General features: G+C 35.2%; 1 protein-coding gene across 1 annotated transcript in view; it reads left to right on the top strand.

Annotated features, from left to right (window-relative positions):
• Nucleotides 1-20,392, top strand: part of ZMYM2 (zinc finger MYM-type containing 2) — an 82,873-nt gene that overhangs the window by 49,567 nt on the left and 12,914 nt on the right. The window contains exons 13-19 of the mRNA XM_069467461.1: nt 6,337-6,502; nt 7,167-7,201; nt 13,845-13,974; nt 14,987-15,102; nt 15,614-15,785; nt 17,094-17,219; nt 18,303-18,397. Coding sequence (XP_069323562.1) covers nt 6,337-6,502; nt 7,167-7,201; nt 13,845-13,974; nt 14,987-15,102; nt 15,614-15,785; nt 17,094-17,219; nt 18,303-18,397 — 840 coding nt within the window. The remainder of the gene's footprint in view (nt 1-6,336; nt 6,503-7,166; nt 7,202-13,844; nt 13,975-14,986; nt 15,103-15,613; nt 15,786-17,093; nt 17,220-18,302; nt 18,398-20,392) is intronic.

Raw genomic sequence — 20,392 nt, 5'->3', positions numbered from 1 at the left:
AATCTACTTTTTAAAAAGTTGAGATAAGTCTCTTTTGGCCCATTGCATTAGTTTCTTTCTAGATAAGAAAATGAGTGTAAATTTGGACTTCGGGTATTCAGGTATTACTCAAGAAAAAGTTACTAATTCCTGTGTCAATAACATGGAAAACCATCTCAATGCTAAAACTTCCTGTAGATGCAATTGTAAAGCATTTTTTGAAGACAGACATCATCATGACTTCAGAATTGTAAGACACCTCTAAAGCAACAAACAGTAAAATAGTTGAAATATGGAGAATACTGTTTAGTTCTCTGTGAAGGTGGTTAGTATTAAAATAACACTACTAGGAGAATTGCAGCAATTCTCCGTGCAATTCCTGAATATCTACAATTCAGCATATTAATTAGCATTTTATAAATAAAAAGAGATAGATACTTTTCAAGTTGTTGGAGGTGAAATAATTGAGACTAAAAGTTTTGTTGCACTTTTTAAAAAGTTACTTTATTATTTTACTTTTGTTTCTGAATGATTTTGACCTTAAAATTAAGGCTCAAATTTTAGAAATTACACAGAGGACAAACATACGAACACCCTCAAACATGGCATTTTTTTTAGTCTGAAACAACCTTTTGTTTAGACAGTAGTGTATTTGAGAAATCATCCAGAAAATGGGTGGTTTGAAATGCTCAGTTTTAGTTTAGCACACACAAATGCACCTTCCTCCCCATTGTTTAGGAGATTTTATTTTTGAAAACCTCTCAAAATAATAAAGGGATTTAGTGATTATAAATTTCGGGATTCCATTTTATTCTTATGCCTGTTTTCCTTTTTATAATGTATCTTACTGTTTGAGACAGAAGTTGTTACCATGCGATAATGATGATTTCCCTGTCGTTTTTTTGTATAAATTTTTGCCTAATTATGTAATTATGAATCTAAAATATTAATATTTTGAAATAATCTTTCTTGGAGGATTTTGTTTTTTATTCACAGTACACACTGAATGTATTTCTCTGTTTGGCTTCTTTGAATATTTCCCGTTATTTAAAAAAAGTTACTTATAAATTAAAATAGAGAAATCTTTTCCTTTTTCTTTTGTGGGAAATCAAAGATGTGCTCTTTGGCAAAAGACCATATTATTGTAGGTGTCATTTGTTCCATTTTGCTAGTTATTTTAAAGGATAATTGTTTCTGTTTTCATTTATGCAATGTTCAGTGATGAAATTCAACAAAGTAGTATATTTCTGAATATATAAGAAATATATTACAGAATAAGTTATAATTATCTAATGTTTACTATGAATATTCTGTACATAAACACATTTTTATTATATATCCCTTGTCTTATTTTAAACCCAATAAATCTTTGTGTAATATGCACAATAGCATTATTACATATTATACTAATCTGAGGAATAAAGGTAAGAGTGTTTTTGTCACATGGTAGGAATTGATAAAGTAAATAACAATGCTGATTTTTCTTTTCTTTTCTTTTCTTTTCTTTTCTTTTCTTTTCTTTCTTTTCTTTCTGAAATGGGGTCTCACTATGTGGCTCAGGCTGGTCTTGAAATCCTGGCCTCAAGTGATCCTCCCGCCTTGGTCTCTTCATGCTAGGATTACAGGCATCAGCCACAGAGACTGATAAACAATCAGTAGGCAATACAACCTTTAACATGTGAAGAGTCCCTCCTCTTCATTCATCCTTGGCCTTTCTGTGCAGGCAGCCATTACTGTGATCAAACAGTAACTGTGTCCTCTGTGCTTTCTACTGAGTCGAACTGTATTTTATTACACCTTTCATGAATTCCTTCAATTCACTACTCTCATCATACTATTATCTTGAAAATATGGTAAATTGACTTCACACTAATTACAAGGTTTTTTTTTTTACCGTCTTTCCATTTCACAGTTTATCTTTTTTTAAGTACTAAAAATTTTAGATTTTAGTCCATGAAAAACTGTGACTCTACAAATCAATCCAGCTTATCAGAAAAATAAACTTTAATGCAAATTTTAAAATGTGCCTCATCAAGGAAACTTCAAAAACAGCAGCTAGCTGATCTGGCAGTTATTTCACGGTCAGTCATGATCATTTGCTACCTACCCAGAGGAGCACACATGTTGTATTTGTACCTTTTCTTATTTTTGTGCTTCAGATTAAGAGACTACCTAGAGTATAAGTAACTTTTACATTTTTATTTATTTAAATTTAATATTATGTTTTTAAAATTTCTGCATATGTTTCTTTCAGTTGACAACACACTTTGAAAGGTTTATGTTTTCTGGTCTCTGTAATGGTTTGCATTTCGATTTAAAATAGAGATTTACTAAATACTTTGTCTTTTAAATTGAAATAAGAAATCTATGATATCATGCAACCAAAATGCTGAAAATAAAATTAACATCTTTTAGAAGATAGCTTTTTAGAAGGAAGTCGATTTTACTTTTCCTCAAAGTAAATGTTTCCAGGTATCATGTGAAACCAGATCAGAGGGTAATTTTTTTGATCTGTGTAAGTTTAAAATTTTTGAAGGAAGAGGATTTAGTATTGTGATGGAATAATAGTTAGAAGGATTTGTAAATGGTAAAGATAACATTTCAAAAAATCCACTATTTCCCATAAATATGTCACAGTACTTCCTAATAGAACTAAGCTTTTCTTGAACTGTATTACTTTAGATTACACAGCTTTTTAACACAGGCTTTGATTTGTTTTCCAAACCAGTAGTGAATGGTAAGCAATATTAAATTCTTTAATACAAGTGCCCTGTAATAATCTGAGAGTATGACTTATGGGACTTAAATAAAAAATATTGGGCGTGTATAATTTTTGTGTATACAATGCTAGATATATTGATTTTTTTTAAATAACGTCTGTTTTTGTAAATTAATTTTTAAAAAAGAATATTTAATATTCTTGCTTTAAATAACTGAAGAATTTCTGTTACTTAAATGCTTTCCATAGTACCCAATCACCTACCCTTCTATCACTGCATTCTTTTATTTTTAGTGAATCACTCCATTGTGCTTGGAAAGCTATAATCAGAAGTCATAAAGAATTCCTTTTGTCTGTAAAATACCCTATTTCATTCATATTCATGCTCCCCCCCTGCAAAATTAGGTCTGTTTGGTGAAATAGAGAATGAGTGGATAGGAAAGTTACAAGGATATATATATCAACCAAAAACGAGAAGTTGAAACTATCCCCAAAAGATAAGGGACTGGGTCAGTAGAGGCTGAGTAACCTTTAGTCAATTATAGAAGATAAAATTCCTGTTTGGCTGATAGATTGGATTGTTTAGTACATGCCTATTATTTAGATTGTTTGAAGCAGTTACTGGTTTTGGTTTTTTTTAACCCTTAACATGCTATCTGTAATTTACCACAATGATGAAAAAACACAAAGTAGATAATGTTGGAGTACTTTTAAAACCAGAGACTTATTTCAGTTCTTATGTTAAACTTTTCTAAAAGTACTCTCTTATAAGCTCCCTGGGGTGTGGAATGGAGTGGTGTTAGTGTTGGTAAAGAATTATGGTCATTAACAATGTTTTGAAATTGGCAGTTATATTTTAGCTCAATTCCAAAAACTTCATTAGGAGTTTGCAGGAGTGGATGTAAAAAACAAACAAACAAACAAAAAAAGGAGTTCACAGTCTCCAAATTTTGGTTATGGCATTAAGCTTGGAATCATTAGTATTAAGTTCTCACTATCCTTGCAGCCTGAAAAAATACGTACCTATTTTGTTTCCATTTGTAAACTGGCATTAATATTGCCCAGTTTTTCTTTGGATAGAGAGAAATTATCTAAATTTGTTTTGAGCCTTCTGGAAGAAAGGAGCTTCAGGTATTGGTACTACAAATCCCAAGCATCTATAATTACAGAATGATGAGGTGATCCCATTGTTTGGATTCTTTTGGTGGAATGTGTTTGTTTTATGCCCTTGACCTTCTAAATTATTATATAAACGAAAATATTACCATATACTAGAAGTCAGTGTAGTACGTGTAATGATTTGAATAAATTTTATACAAATTAATTTGGGTTTTAGATACTGAGAATCTTCTTGAAACATTTTACTTGTACTATATTAGGATTTTTATTCCCATTTAGAATAACTCGGCCGGGCGCGGTGGCTCACGCCTGTAATCCTAGCACTCTGGGAGGCCGAGGCGGGTGGATCGCTCAAGGTCAGGAGTTCGAGACCAGCCTGAGCAATGAGCGAGACCTCGTCTCTACTAAAAATAGAAAGAAATTATCTGGCCAACTAAAATATATATAGAAAAAAAAAAAAAATTAGCCGGGCATGGTGGCGCATGCCTGTAGTCCCAGCTACTCGGGAGGCTGAGGCAGTAGGATCGCTTAAGCCCAGCGTTTGAGGTTGCTGTGAGCTAGGCTGACGCCACGGCACTCACTCTAGCCTGGGCAACAAAGCGACACTCTGTCTCAAAAAAAAAAAAAAAAAAAAAGAATAACTCATTTTGTCTTTATTAGTGGTCAGGATGAAGCCCACATTTTGACTTGGTTGTCTGCTTGAATCCTGTCTCTGCATTTTTAATATTTGGCCTCAGTGAAGTCCTTTAATCTTTTTGGGTCTAAGTTTCCAGTACCCATTTAGCAGGGCTGTTGTGAAAATTATAGAGAGCAGATACGATGTTTTGGGCTTGTATTTCAGTCTGTCAGTGAATGAGGTAGTCAGGCTACAGCTGCACTTTCGCTTTATTCTTGCCTGTTCAGACTCTGTGAATTAGATTGTTAAGCTTCCATTTCCTTCCTTTGTGCTTTTTCTTTTCTTTGAGTATGAATTATAGAAAGGGAAAAAGAAATTGGAACCTGGAACACTTCTTTGGTTATTTTGAAGAATAATTTTTGGTTGGTGAGAATTTAACATAGGGACTTTTTTAATTATTCAGTAAAATATGACCTAGGTTGGTATTAAGTGCAACTATTACTGAGATTACCACATAATAATAGTACCAGCAATGTAAAATTCGGAGTCATAAGTTTTTGAACAGGGGATGTGATACTGGCATCACTTGATAGTCATACTGTATACTACAACTCTTCATTCATTTAACATTTATTCAGCAGGGGGAATACCTGACATAGAGAAAAAAAAAAGCCTGTGTACTGACCTTGGAGTATATTTGTTATATAAGACCTGTTTACCAGCACAATCATTTGTTAATACGTCTGACTAGGAATTTTGACATGATATTTATTCTTAGAATTCCTGTTGAGATACAAAGTGAGAGAATTAAAAATCCACAGTATAAAACTCTAGATTATTTCGAGTAATAAAGGAAAAACCACAGCTACAATTATGAACTGCAAAATATTTAATATTTGTTGTTTCACATCAAAATTTCTAAGCTGTTAGTTAAGCCAAAGGGTAATTTTAAAAATTATAGTAGTTTATTGCTACATCAGAAACTTAGTTAGGAAAAGAACTGTATTTGAAATTAGTCATTCCTATCTTTTGGTACACTCATTGATCAAGATGAGAAATAGTGAAAATGGGCAAAATCTAGCAAAAATGGGATCTCAAAAAAGCAAAAATCTGTCCTTAGATTATTGATTTACCCTTATAAAGTATAACTCTATATATGAATTTTAGGGGTTTGATTTTATTTTTATTTTTGCATGTTAAGTTATGGACCAGTAGGGCTGATTGCTTTTCTAGATATATCAAATTGGTTGTCTTAAGATATGTTTTTTTAATAATGAAACATTGATTGTTTTAAAACTCAATGAACTTGAAGTTCTTGTTATTAAAATTAAGTCAGTGTGTTCATTAAAGATTTTTCAAATTTATATTAAACTATTGAAAAACTAAATTACTTCAAGTTAACATCCATAAGTTTCCCATAAGAGCTTGCTTCAAAATTACCCTGGTCTTCTACAGCTAAACTGGAAAGTCTGTTCATTAATCAGAAATTTTCAGTTTAATGTGATTGTAGGAGACTTCTAGCAGTATATCATTCTGTCCCTCAAAATTATTATTTTAAAATATTGAAACATCAATTTGGCCCACCAGTGTTCACTTAGTTATAATATCTTTGTAATGCTGGTCTTTGACTTCTGGTAAGTATACAAAGGAATTTTTTCAATTAGATAAAATTGCTCCGTTTTGTTTTTGTTTTTGTTTTTGTTTTACTTTTTATTATGGATTTTAATGTTTATAAACATTAACATATAAAACATGATATTTTTTCTTTATCAGACTTTTTTTAATCACATTTGGCAATAATCATCACTGATAAACTTTTAGAAATTTTTAAAAATACATACACATGTTTGCTGTTTTAAATCTTCTAATTTGAAATGTCTGAAACTTTCATTTTTTTATTAAGGCTGCAAGATGTGACTGTTGTAAATCTCAAGGAACTCTGAAAGAGCGAGTGCAGTGGCGTGGGGAAATGAAACATTTCTGTGATCAGCATTGCTTATTACGTTTCTACTGTCAGCAAAACGAGCCCAACATGACAACTCAGAAAGGACCCGAAAACTTACATTATGGTATGTAATAATTTAGGTGATAAATTGAAAACTCTGAACATCAGTCTTTATATTCGTAGGTTTGAATCCAAAGCACTGATCGTGAATCAGGGAGATATTTTAACAGCAACTTAAATTCCATAGATTCTCTGGGCTGAAGTACCCTGTATGATATTTCTATAAATGTATTACTTTTTATTTTATTCCTTTTTAAAAATTTAATGCTAATTGAGAAAACAGGGCCTAATTTGGGGTGGAGAGAAGCTAAACAGAATTTGTAACAAAAACTTTAAAAGAACAGTCATCTACCTATGGTGTCATACGCAATTTTAAATGAAGTACATTTTTAGCAAATTGTATGTTCTGGGAGAGTAGGTTGGGAGAAACAACAACAAAACATTTAGAAGCTGTGACTTTATATTTTATTTAAGAGAGAAATCTAAGAATATAGTATTTCCCCCAAAGCAATGTATACTTTCGGAGGGGATGAAATAAGAAAAGGGTTAATTCCATTTATTTACTTTGTATTTCTATACTTTTCAAATTTGAGATTCTTCACTTAAAATAGTGTAAAATATTTTCTTCAGTAACATTTTAAATCAGTGAGATTTAATGAGAAATAGGGATTTAGAAAATTTGGAAGAACGTATATTTGTCTTGTTTTAAATTTGTTTATTTTTTTCAGATCAGGGTTGTCAGACATCCCGAACCAAAATGACGGTATGTGTTGCTTAAGTAGAGTGCTAAATTGTGATGTTTTGTAATGTGGGGGTGAAAAATGAAGCCAATTTAATCTGATCATAACAGTAAAAGAGTTTTTAATTTCTTGATTTGTTGGAAGTATTCAGCTGATATTATGTTAATACCGGAGACTTTTATACATGCTAAAGGAGAATTAATTATATACCCACAGTGGGGAGATAGACATATGAATGGTATTTAAGTTGAAGTTCCCATAATAGATGTATCTTTAAGACAGTAGCAATAGTATGTTTGAAATGATTGTATCTTTTCCTGAAGGATGTGAATAAGCTGATTACCACATAGTGGAGTAGAAGGTTGCCAGGTAGATAGGCAATGAAAAGTAGAAAGAATAGTAAAGTGCAAAGCACATGTGTATTTGGCAAACTACTCGTGAGTACCTAGCTTGAAGGGGATCTTTGGTGGAATACGGGAAATGAGACTGAAAGAATAGGCTGAGCCAGATTATTAACTGCATTATGCATTTATTTTGCAAATAGAGATCTGAAGATCTATGTTGGTGGCTAGGATTTATGAGTTTTCAAATTTGGGTAATACATAAGGCAGTGTGTGTATCTGGGCTTTTCTCTCTCATTTTTTTGATTTAGCCTTGTTGTTTTGGAATAATACGTCAAATTCTGCTTTTATGTAAGCATTTTAATAGTTTTGTACATTGAAAGTGGCCCCCATTGATGTGTAATGACTTCAAAAGAGAACAGGCAGTGCTTTTGCCACACGTGGAGAGCGAGCCTTGGGGCCCTGCTTGCCCTCTGCGTGCTGTGTGTGACCCATTGGTGGGTCCTGGTATTTCTGGCATCCTCATCCAAGGGAAGCTCTTCAGGAGTCATTAATTGGCATCACAATAAGTCTCTTGGGTAGTTGTTCTTACGGTAAGAAAGAATAGATCAGTGTTTCTTAGTTCTGGCTACACATTAGAATCACCTGGCAAGTTTTCAAAACCTTCCAATGCATGGGCCCCATACCCAGAAATACTGTATTTTTGAAAAGTTCCTCATGTGATTCTAATATGTAACCAGAAATGAGGATAACTGGTACAGATGAAAGATTGGTGTGTTTTTATGTTTATTCCATTCAATGTTTGTTTTTGATGTTAGTAGTTGTACAGAACCCTAGAAACATAAGAGTGTGTTGTCCTTGCTTTCTTTTCTTTATTCCCTCCTTATAGAAATAACATTTTTAAGTTAGATAATTAAGAAGTACATAGAATATTCAGCTGAATTATCTGATTTTTAATACCAGACACTTTTATCCATACTGCGGAGCATAAAGATGATTACTCCTTATTGTATCATCTTTTTGCAGCCTTAGGCAACTCCCCAACCTTGTTTCCAAGGTGCAAGGTTTTGACCAAGGCTTCAAGAAACCCCTTTTACCGGCACAATATTAAATATTTTTCTCCTTCTACAGGCCTTGAAACAGATTATATGACAGACGGAAGGATAGAGGAAGCATTATTAATAGGGAAAATTAAGTCTGGCTGCCACTGCAGCTGTTGCCTTTTGTCATATAAAGTTCTCCCCCCTCTTTCCTTTGTAAGCTTTTGGAATCTTCTAATTCTCCATTCAAACTTCAAAGGATGGGAGCTTAGCTATATAATTTTGGGCTGTTTACTTCACTATTCTTAGTGTGAGTTTCTTTATTTGTAAACTCAGGATGAATATAGTACCTACCTCAGGGTTGTCCCAAAGTAAGTATTAAATACAAGGTAGCTGTTTTTTTCCAGATCTCATAGAGACAGCATGTATAGTATTGAGAGCGTAGGCTTTGACATAAGTTGACTCTTACTTTTGAATCCTGACTTCTGGATTGTGGTGTTTGGAGGGTGAAATAAGATTTGGTACTTTACACAGTCCCTGGCATAAATAACTATGGATCCTGCCTGTTAACTAGAAAAGTAAGAAGTATTCTTAAACAAAAAGATTGGGGTCAAGTGAAGGTTTTCAGGAAGTTGGCATAATTAATTGACTTGAGGTAATGTTTGCAAAATGGCAAGAGGTACGACTCTGTGCAATCCTAGGACATACATGATTTTAGACCCCGTGTTCTGGGATATCAGAGTATTCTCTAGTTTAGACCAAGCTTACCTAGTACCTGGTAAATGGATATCATTTGCTAAGTTATTTTGCCCATTATACAGTTGAGGCACAAGGGATTGAGTGACTTGCCAGATGTCACACAGTAATAGTGTTAGAATCAAGTCCCTTAGCTCCTTGTTCTGGACTCTGGCTCTTATAGCTGGGTAAGTATGTGGTTTGAAATCCTGATGATCTGAAATAAGCTCATTCTAGTGCCAGCCCTTTGGCCATGTGTAGTATTTGTAACTAGTAAGATATTCACTATAAACAATATACACCCTTCCATATCTTTAAAGAAATTCACAGATAAATTTTTTTAAGTACAGTTGGCTCTTGAACAACACTGGTTTGAACTGTGAGGGTCTACTTACACAGATTTTTTTCAACCAAATGCAGGTCGAAAATACATTATTTGGGGGATGCAAAACCCGTGTATACAAAGGGCCTACTTTTCGTATAAACTGGTTCCACAAAGGCTGACTGTGGGAGTTGAGTACGCATGGATTTTACTATATGCAGGAGGTGGGGTGGGATGAGTGTGGCCCTGGAACCAGTCTCCCAAGAATTCTGAGGGACAGCATTACTGTCAACCTTCATTATTTGTGAGTTTGGAATTTGCCTACTTGCCAAAATTTATTTGTAACCCCTAAATCAATACCTATGACACTTTCACAGTCATTTGCAGATATGCAGAGTGGTGAAAAATTTGAGTCACCTGATGCAAATGTTCCCACTTGAGGTAGAGCAAGGCAATGCTGTGCTTTCTTATTTCAGCTCTGATGCTAGGAACGATTGTCCTATTCATGGTCTAATTAGTGCCATGTTTTTTGCATTTTTGTGCGTTTTGATGGTTTTGCTATTTATAAGGGCCCACAGCATGGTGTGAAGTGATGTGTAGTGTCACTGAAGAGCAAGAAAGTTCGATGTGCCTCATGGAGAAAGTATGTGTTAGATAAGTTTCATTTAGGGATAAGCTATGTAAGTGCTGTTGGTATGATTTCAATATTAATGAATCAACAATACAGCACATCTAAAGAAAGGAGGAGGAATTTTGCCAGTCTATACATGAGGCCCCTCCAAGTGCTGAAGTAACATCTATAGTATGTGGTGAATCTATGGAAAAGATGGAATAGTGACTAAGTTTGTGGATTCATGAGATTATGACGAATCTTAAAGAAACATAGTGAACAGCATTGTTGTGAGGCTTTCAGCTCCCAGCATGTTACCCAGGGTTAGGAAAGTGTTGAACCCTTCATGGCTCTCACATTTTAAGGCAGTATGGTGTGAAAAATGTTAAACTTGAAGGTGAGGTGGGTTTTGCAGATCAGGACAGCATGGAAGAATATCTGTGCAGTGTTATGCAGGAAAAAGGTTATATGAAAGAGATAGTTTTAAACATCAGTGAGACTGGCTTACTTTTACAATGTCATTGGCAAATGAACCCATGAAATGCAGACGGTCTCTAAAGCCCATGATTCATTCAAGGAGTGCAGCCTTGCTATTGTGTACTAATGCTGAGGGCAGCTTTAACTGCAAACCCTGATGATGTACAGAGCTCAAAAGTCTTGAGCTCTTACAAAGAAAAACCTGAAGCATATGTTACTTCCATTGGAGATGGGACAAAAAAGCATGGATGGCATCTGAAATATTTTTGGGATTGGTTCAACCACTGCTTCATCTTAGGAGTTAAACACTATCTATCTCCAGGTGAAAACTGTCTTCACGGTGGTTTTATTATTAGGTGATGACCTAGATCGTTGCTGTGAAGAACTCGAAAATGCCAACCCCAATATAGGAATTCTTTTCATGCCCCCAAAATACTGTGTCTCTCTTCCAATCCCTTGATCAGGGCATACTAAAAACTTCCAAGGTGTACTACATGACAAAGCTTTTTAGAAAGGCTTGTGAGACTCTTGGTGCCAACAAGGAAACCACCATGATGGACTACTGGAAGTCAGTCACAACGCATAACTTCTTGATTATGGTGACACAGTTTGAGGACAGCATCAAGCTGGATACTATCAATAACCATTGGGAAAATGTTTGGCCAGACTAAAAATTTCAAAGGGTTTGAAGGAGTTACAGAAGTTATAAAGAACAATGTTAAAAACTTATGTATCACACAGTAAATGAATGGAGAAGGCTTTGGTGACATAAAAGAAGATGATACTGGAATGGAATTCTGTCTTGAGAAAAATTGTTAATGACATGGAAAAATGTGACCTTATGTTTGAAAACAGCCTCAAATTTAAGCACCATTTTGAATGTGCCTTGAGATGCTTAAAAGATTTGAGGTGAAAAGCACACAAGGTGGACACATTTTTCGAGCCAGCTTGGGGAGGAAAATCACTGATCCTGTCAACAAGGCACAGAGCCTGTTTGATTATGCCAAACTTGGTTTTCATGGGACGTGCCAATGAACCACACAGTACACTGCCCCATCACACATTCTGCAGCTCCATCCACAGTAAAATCCTAGTTAATATTTTTATAAAATTTTAAATGCTTAATCTTTAATTTTTCCCCAAACCTTATTTGTATTAATGTACAGTATGTATTCACAGTATCATGTTTACTAATTGTGAGTACTGTATAGTATGCGTGTGCTGTGAGTGCTGTACAGTGTGTTTGTGTACTGTGTGTTGTACAGTGTGTATGTACTGAGTGCTGTATAGTGTGTACTGTGTGAGTGCTGTACAGTGTGAGTGTACTGTGAGTGCTGTACAGTGTACTGTATGAGTACTGTACAGTGTACTGTATGAGTACTGTACAGTGTGCGTGTACTGAGTGCTGTACAGTGTGCATGTACTGTGAGTGCTGTACAGTGTGCGTGTACTGCGTGACTGCTGTACAGTGTGCGTGTACTGCGTGAGTGCTGTACAGTGTGCATGTACTGTGAGTACTGTACAGTGTGCGTGTACTGACTGCTGTACAGTGTGCGTGTACTGCGTGAGTGCTGTACAGTGTGCGTGTACTGCGTGAGTGCTGTACAGTGTGCGTGTACTGCGTGAGTGCTGTACAGTGTGCGTGTACTGTGTGAGTACTGTACAGTGTGCGTGTACTGACTGCTGTACAGTGTGCGTGTACTGCGTGAGTGCTGTACAGTGTGCGTGTACTGCGTGAGTGCTGTACAGTGTGCGTGTACTGTGAGTGCTGTACAGTGTGCTTGTACTGACTGCTGTACAGTGTGCGTGTACTGCGTGAGTGCTGTACAGTGTGCGTGTACTGCGTGAGTGCTGTACAGTGTGCGTGTACTGCGTGAGTGCTGTACAGTGTGCGTGTACTGCGTGAGTGCTGTACAGTGTGCGTGTACTGACTGCTGTACAGTGTGCGTGTACTGCGTGAGTGCTGTACAGTGTGCGTGTACTGACTGCTGTACAGTGTGCGTGTACTGCGTGAGTGCTGTACAGTGTGCATGTACTGCGTGAGTGCTGTGCAGTGTGCGTCAACAGTGTGTGCTATGAATGTTGTACGGTTTGCATGTTCCATGTGAGTATTGTACAGTATTCAAGTCTTTGTGAGTGCTGTACAGTGTGTGTGCTGTGTGTGAGTATTGTATCTGTGTACTGTGTATGTGATTGAGTCAAAGAATTGATAATCTCAATAGAATATATTACACAGAAATGCTATAATGAAATAATATTATATAAAGAAATACTACAAAAGCATCTTTAACAAGGTTATGTATTGATCAGTTGAAGAAGCTCACAGGAACCTATCCCTGTATTTCCCCTTGCAGCAGTGGTTCAATATTCACTAATTTAGTGTTTGGGGTAACTGTAGAACATAACTATCCCGAATTCTGTACCTACATTTTTCTCATATTGATAAGTGGTATGGAGAACATCTTTACCTTTCGTCCTGTGCATTCAGATTTCAGCTTATTTCAGATTTTATTTATGTTGGTTTTTATTTGCAATGTAAATAATGCTGCAGTGAACCTAATATAAAATATATGAGAGACTGCATCTGTAGGATAGGTTTTTGAAATGGCAATTGCTACGCTGCAGGAAATCCACAACTTAAAGTTTGGTGATACCTTTGGTAATTCTTTGCATCATTTTTCTTGTCTTTTCACATTTAGTATCATTTCAGACTGTTTTATCCAGTAGAAGCTAGAGTATTAAGTAATCCTAGTAACTACAAGGACATTTTTTTCTAAAATAAATTTTTAAAAGCCTAATTATTAATATTTTCATACTTCAGGCTTGCAACCTTGATTTTGTACTTAAAAGTCAGAATTGTCTGTTTATATTTTTATAAAAACACTCCGATGGTGTCCTTTGAATGTGACATAAATTTATAGAATGAATAATTCCTGCTATTTTGCCAGTAGTTAGAATAGAGTCACATTGATCCTTCTAGATTAAGACTGTGGTGAACATAAAAAAATAGCATAATTTGGTTATACTCTTCCACTTTTGTGTGTTACCTTTTTAGGGCTTAGAAACCAGAAATTTGGTAGCAGTAGGAGATAATGAAAATTTGAGACAAAAATAAAAATGTTTCTCTTTGCTTTTCTACAGGGTTCAGCACCACCCCCTTCTCCAACACCTAACAAAGAGATGAAGAACAAAGCAGTTCTTTGCAAACCTTTAACAATGACAAAAGCTACTTATTGTAAACCTCACATGCAGACCAAATCTTGTCAGACAGGTAACTTAGGAAAATTTGATTACATACTTCCCTATACTTACCACCTCACTTAATGAAATACATGCTTTTCTCAAATGACAGGCTACAGAATAGATTTGTTTGGTCAATTTGTCATTTTCGGTTGATTTTGCTTATCTAATTTTAGACATTACCTTGAAGACAGCATATCATTTAAAATCATTTATGATCATTCAATCTCTGATAAAGACCTAGCATACAAATGAAAAAATACTGTATCAGAAATTGCCTTGGGGCTAAGACCTATTAAAATAGGCCAGGTGCGGTGGCTCACACCTGTCATCCCAGCACTTTGGAATGCAAGGCAGGAGGATTGCTTGTGGTCAGGAGCTTGAGATCAGTCTGGGCAACAAAAACAAAAATATTAGCTGGGCCTGATGGTATGAGCCTGTGATATCAGTTATTTGGGAGGCTGAGGCAGGAGGATGGCTTGAGCCCAGGAGTTCAAGGCTGTGGTTGAGCTATGTATGGTTGTGCCACTGCACTCCAGCCTGGGCGACAGAGCAAGAACCTGGTCTCTTAAAAAAAAAATTACAGTGTTCCCTCTGAGAAAAATCATCTCTTTACACATGGTCTATAGTGTTAATAATTCTATTATTTTCCTATCAGAAAGAGATGGAATAATTCTAATATATATTTTCATCAAATTTATAATTTATGTTAGCTGTATTCTAATTGTTTGATTAAATAAAGCCTTGGAGGGAGTTGAGGGGAGTCTGGCAGGATGTCTGGAACTATACAGTGTTTTTAAAGGAGGTTTTTCTTTCTTTAAAAAAAGAAAGCCTGAATCCTATGTGTATTCTCTATGAGTTAGAACAGCTGCTGCCTTCTGTTTTGTTTTGTTGTTAAGTTACCTAACTTAAAAACTGGGAATTTCTTTTAAGTGGGTACTGAGGTAGTTAAATCTTTTCTTTATTATCAAATTATTTAACATTGAGCAGCCATATATAAATGCTGGTTAACATTGCTACTTAAACATGTTCTGTGTTTGTAGATGATAATTGGAAGACAGAGTATGTTCCAGTGCCTATCCCTGTGCCTGTGTATATCCCAGTACCTATGCACATGTACAGCCAGAATATTCCTGTTCCTACTACAGTTCCTGTTCCTGTAAGTCACAGTTTAAGTTCTTTTTCATTTTGAGATTTATCAGGTACAGCTGGAAAAACAACGTACAGTTGACCCTTGAACAACAAGGGTTTGAACTTCACGCGTCCAATTATACATTGATTTTTAAAAAATAAATATGGTTGGGTGTCTGTATTGGTGGGTTCCACAGCCACAGCTAAACGTGACTGAAAATACAGTATTTGAGGGATGCAAAATACGTGCGTACAGGTAGGGCTGACTGTGGGACTTGAGTACACATGGATTTAGATTTTGGTCTCTGTGGGTAGTCCTAGAATCAATCCCTCGCAGATACTGGGGGAAGACTGTAGTTGCAATTACTAGCCTAGTGAAGCTAGTAAAACCAACTTTACTCCAGCAATTAATTTAGATTTGGTCAAATCTCTGTTGTTGCTTTGGCTTTAATCAGGTGTATGTTTGTCCTTGAGAGTGAAGTTTAGCAGATGTCTATATCTGCTCTGTGCATACTGTGTTTTATGCTTTGGTTAATTAGGTTCCAGTTCCTGTTTTTCTGCCTGCTCCACTGGATAGCAGTGAGAAGATCCCTGCAGCAATTGAGGAGCTAAAAAGCAAAGTTTCTTCAGATCCTCTTGATACAGAGTTGCTTACAATGACAGATATGATGACTGAAGATGAGGGGAAAACAGAGACCACCAATGTTAATAGTGAGCTACGCTGTAGTATACCTTGTGAATCTATATTATACCTTGTGAATAAGTGTATATTGGGTTTTTGTAAGTGTTGTAATTGTTGCAGTACTTTCCAAGGGCATATGATTGTGCTAAGCTTAACATGGCAATGGGGGAAATCATTATATCAAAAATGTATATTAAGAGATCTACACTATATATAGCCAGGGTGCCCTCTTAAGCCAAGCCCGATCTCCAACAGAAATGTGTATGGTCCCTATTTTAACAGGATTTGACTGAAAAAATCAACTAAGAATTACTCTTGTCAATGGAGTAGCACAGACATAAAACTAACTTGTAGTAGGTTCTAATAATGATCCAAACTCTTTATTTTGTAGTAGTTATTCCCAATTTTGATTTATTGCTTATACTAATGAAGTAATTGGCATTATCTAAACCAGGGCTTATCTTAGCCTCTGTTGGGCAGTGCTTACTGCATGGTACAGCACGATGAGTATGTCGTAGAGGTTCTCAGTTGCCTAGAATATTTATTCCTATCCTTAACCCTCTGGTGACACCTAGAGTTCTATTCAACTTTACCTTAGAGGACAATCAAAATACTATAATTTTCTCTGTATTTCATAATGTGACATTGTTTTTGAAGCAGTGTGTTAAGGAGTTGTGAAATTAATTTAGTGGGTTGCTACTAGTGTTTTTTGTTGTTTTAAAAAATGGAGTGGAACAGGGGGGAAAAAAGGCAGCGTGAATCCCCTATAGAAAGGGTAAGTATTGTTTTGTGAAACTTGTTTCCCGTGTGTCTTTCTGTTTCCCACAATCACCCTGTAGTATGTACTGGCTAAAATGCATTTCTTACTATGGTTACAATATAAAAATGTTCAAAAGAAACTGATCAAAACATTAGAAGGCAGTTGTGCATAAGCATATATTGAATGATGTGGAGAATCTAGATCAGAATTCAAAAAAGAGTGTTGAAATTTGCAGTTATCTACCCTCATTGGTTTATTTCTGACAAGAGATTGCTTTTAGAAATACTTTACATATTGGACTTGTTTTGGTATCAAAGCACACCTGTTAGCTTTTGAAGGGGTGTGGTCAACATTTATAGGATTAAAAGTTTTCATGTACTTAATAATTATCTAATTATAATTATGAAATTTATAGTAGTTTACATTTTCAGATAGCTATATGCCTTTTCCTTTTGTGACATAAGTATTTATGTTTTTATTGCATTTACAATTAAATTACTTCCCTTTGCCAGATTAAATATAGATACTGTTGGGGTTTTCTATTTTGATTTCTAATGATATTATGGATTGATTACAGGTGTAATTATTGAGACAGATATAATTGGTTCAGATCTCTTGAAGAACCCCGACTCAGAGACACAGTCCAACATGCCTGATGTACCATATGAACCAGATTTGGATATTGAGATAGATTTTCCCAGAGGTACTCAAAATGCTACTTTGTGGTTATAGAACGTAGTTATGGAGTCATACTATGGTTATGAGCATTCACCATTTAATGTTCATGTCATTGGTCTTTAGTGTTCATATCTGTTTTTTCTTTTTTACTGAAATAAAATTTAACAGTTAACTTCTGGATTGAGACATGGGATTGAATTATGAATTATATGGACTTAAGAATTTCTTAGAGCCTTAAAAAAAAAAAAAAAATCTTTTTTTTTCTTTTTCTTTTTTTTTTTTTTTTTAAGAGAAATTGCCCAGGCTAGAGTGTAGTGGCATCATCATAGGTCACTTCAGTCTCCAGTTCCTGGGCTCAAGCGATTCTCTTGCCTCAGCCTCCCGAGTAGCTGGGACTACAGGCACATGCCAGCGTGCCTAATTTTTTTATTTTTGTAGAGATGGGGTCTTGCTCTGTGTTGCCCAGTCTGGTCTCGAACTCCTGGGCTCAAGTGATCCTTGCACTTTGGCCTCCCAAAGTGCTGGGATTAGACTTTCTAAAAGTAATTCATTATGGAAAGTTTTGAAGATTAGAAGAATAAAGAAGTGTTTGTGTCTTTTTTAATTTAAAAATACTATTAGCATTAAGATCGTTTTGAAAAATAAGTTCATCTTCAGAGGCAAAAACTGTTTTCAGGTCTTTTGTGAAAGAAATGTGTCAGAATTTTCCTTGTTGATTTTATCTGTGGATGGCTAGTGAGCATGTTAAGTAGAATGTAAAACATCTTGTTTTTGGAAAAAATTTAATAGGTGGAAACAGATTTGCACTGAGACCATTTAGATCTAATAATTGAATTTCAGATTATAGTAATTTTTCTGATAAAACACATTTCCGTGAAAATTCCATGTTAATATTCATTGTACATACGGTCTTTTAGGAGCCTGAACAGGGCTTATCAGAATTCACAGACCATATTAGGAACAGCACATCATTTTCTCCTCAACCCAGCCGAGCTTATCCCCATGTACAAATACTTTTTCACATTCTGTGTCTTTGTTGGCTGTGTTTATGTCACATAAACCTGTGCTGTTACAGTTGAAATAAAAATTCCTCTGATTTGATTGTCAGCTGCTGAGGAGCTTGATATGGAAAATGAATTTTTATTACCACCAGTTTTTGGAGAAGAATATGAGGAACAGCCTAGACCTCGATCTAAAAAAAAGGTACAAAATTTAATAGTATTCTTGCATTTATTTAATACCTCTGTATACCAATATCTCTATAGCTACTGAGAATGATACAGTGATTATTTTGGTGTGCCTGAGTATATGGGAAGATATTTAGTTTTCTCTGTTGAAAAAGATTTTAAGAATTAATTTATTTCTAAGTCATAAAAATAAATCAGATTTAGTTGTTGCATCATAGAAGAGTGAATATTGCTACTTAGTTTTTCTTTTTAAATTTATCTCGATATATAGAAGACCAGTTGCTAACAAAGTAAATTCAATTCTTTTGGTAAGAATTGAGATTATTTTCTTGAGCTGTTTTTTTGCATCTTTTTTTTTTTTTTGAGACTGAGTCTCGCTCTGTTGCCTGGGCTAGAGTGAGTGCCGTGGCGTCAGCCTAGCTCACGGCAACCTCAAACTCCTGGGCTTAAGCGATCCTTCTGCCTCAGCCTCCCAAGTAGCTGGGACTACAGGCATGCACCACCATGTCCAGCTAATTTTTTCTCTATATATTTTTAGCTGTCCAAATCATTTCTTTCTATTTTTAGTAGAGACGGGGTCTCGCTCTTGCTCAGGCTGGTCTCAAACTCCTGAACTCAAACAATCCACCCACCTCAGCCTCCCAGAGTGCTAGGATTACAGGTGTGAGCCACGACGCCCGGCCTTGCATCATTATTTTTGATGAGATTAATCAATGAGGTTGAGGTGCCCAGTTTATTATATCTGGTCTCTTTTAAGCATGCCAGAACATAGACATGCTAGACAGTTTGATCATTCAGATAGACCACCTCTAAATGTATTATCAGGTTTAATTATATTAATATTTTATCAAGAACTTTTTGTTTCTAATTTCCAACATAAACCAAGATCAAAAAACACCTTTCTATGAAAGAAAAGATGGCTTTCACAAATTTTCTCAAAAAAGAAAGAAAGAACTAAAAAAGGAGTACCTGGAATAAAATCAAAGTGGACTCCTACTTAACACCATACACAAAAATTAACTTAAAATGGGTCATAGACCTAAATGTAAGATTCTTAAAAGAAAATATAGACTTAAATCTTGATGACCTTGGATTAGGCATAGTTTTTTTAGATACAATTTCAAAAGCACAAGGAAGAAAAGGAAAAAGATAGATAAATTGGACTACATCAAAATTAGAAACTTTTGCAACACGAACAATACCATCAAGAAAGTGGAAAGGAGTTGGTTGAAAAGTTCTTCACTTTCTCTCTTACATTAATACTTAGGTTATTAGTTTGTTAATTGTCTTATATTTAATTATTTTCTTATCACTGGTGACTCTCACAGCAGAATTTAATATGATTTTGTTGTACAAAGTGATTTGCGTAGAAACATCATATTCCTGGAAATACATTTCAAGAAATGTTATTGGGAACTGACTATTCTCAGATTCAGGAATACCAGCAAATTCTAAGAAAGTAAATGTTAAAGTTGATGCTTAAACAATGTGGGGGTTAGGAGTACTGACCACCCCCAGGCAATCAAATTTGCATATAACTTTTGGCTTCCCCAAAACTTAACTACTTAATAGCCTACTGTTAACTAGAAGCCTTACCCATAACATAGACAGTTGATTAACATGTATTTTTTTTATATATTGTATTCTTCAAGTAAGCTAGAGAAAAAGTTATCAAGAAAATCATAAGGAAGAGAAAATATATTTACTATTCATTAAGTGGAAGTGGATCATCATAAAGGCCTTCTTCCTGACATCTGCATGTTGAGTAGGCTGAGAAAGAGGAAGAGGCAGCTTGGTCTTGCTGTCTCAGGGCAGCACAGGTGGAGGAGGTAGGAGAGGCAGGCACACTCAGTGTAACCTTTATTGAAAAAAATCTGCATATAAGTGGACCCATGCAGTTCAAACCTGTGTTGTTTAAGGGTCAACTGTAATTTGCCTTTGTTGAGAGGTGGCTTACATAAAGTCCTGAAATAATGTAGACTAATAAAAAAGATTTTACTGTGGTGTTTTA

This window comes from Eulemur rufifrons, chromosome 4 (genome assembly GCF_041146395.1).
Source record: "Eulemur rufifrons isolate Redbay chromosome 4, OSU_ERuf_1, whole genome shotgun sequence".
NCBI lineage: Eukaryota > Metazoa > Chordata > Mammalia > Primates > Lemuridae > Eulemur > Eulemur rufifrons.
This window is presented reverse-complemented; position numbering and strand designations above follow the sequence as displayed.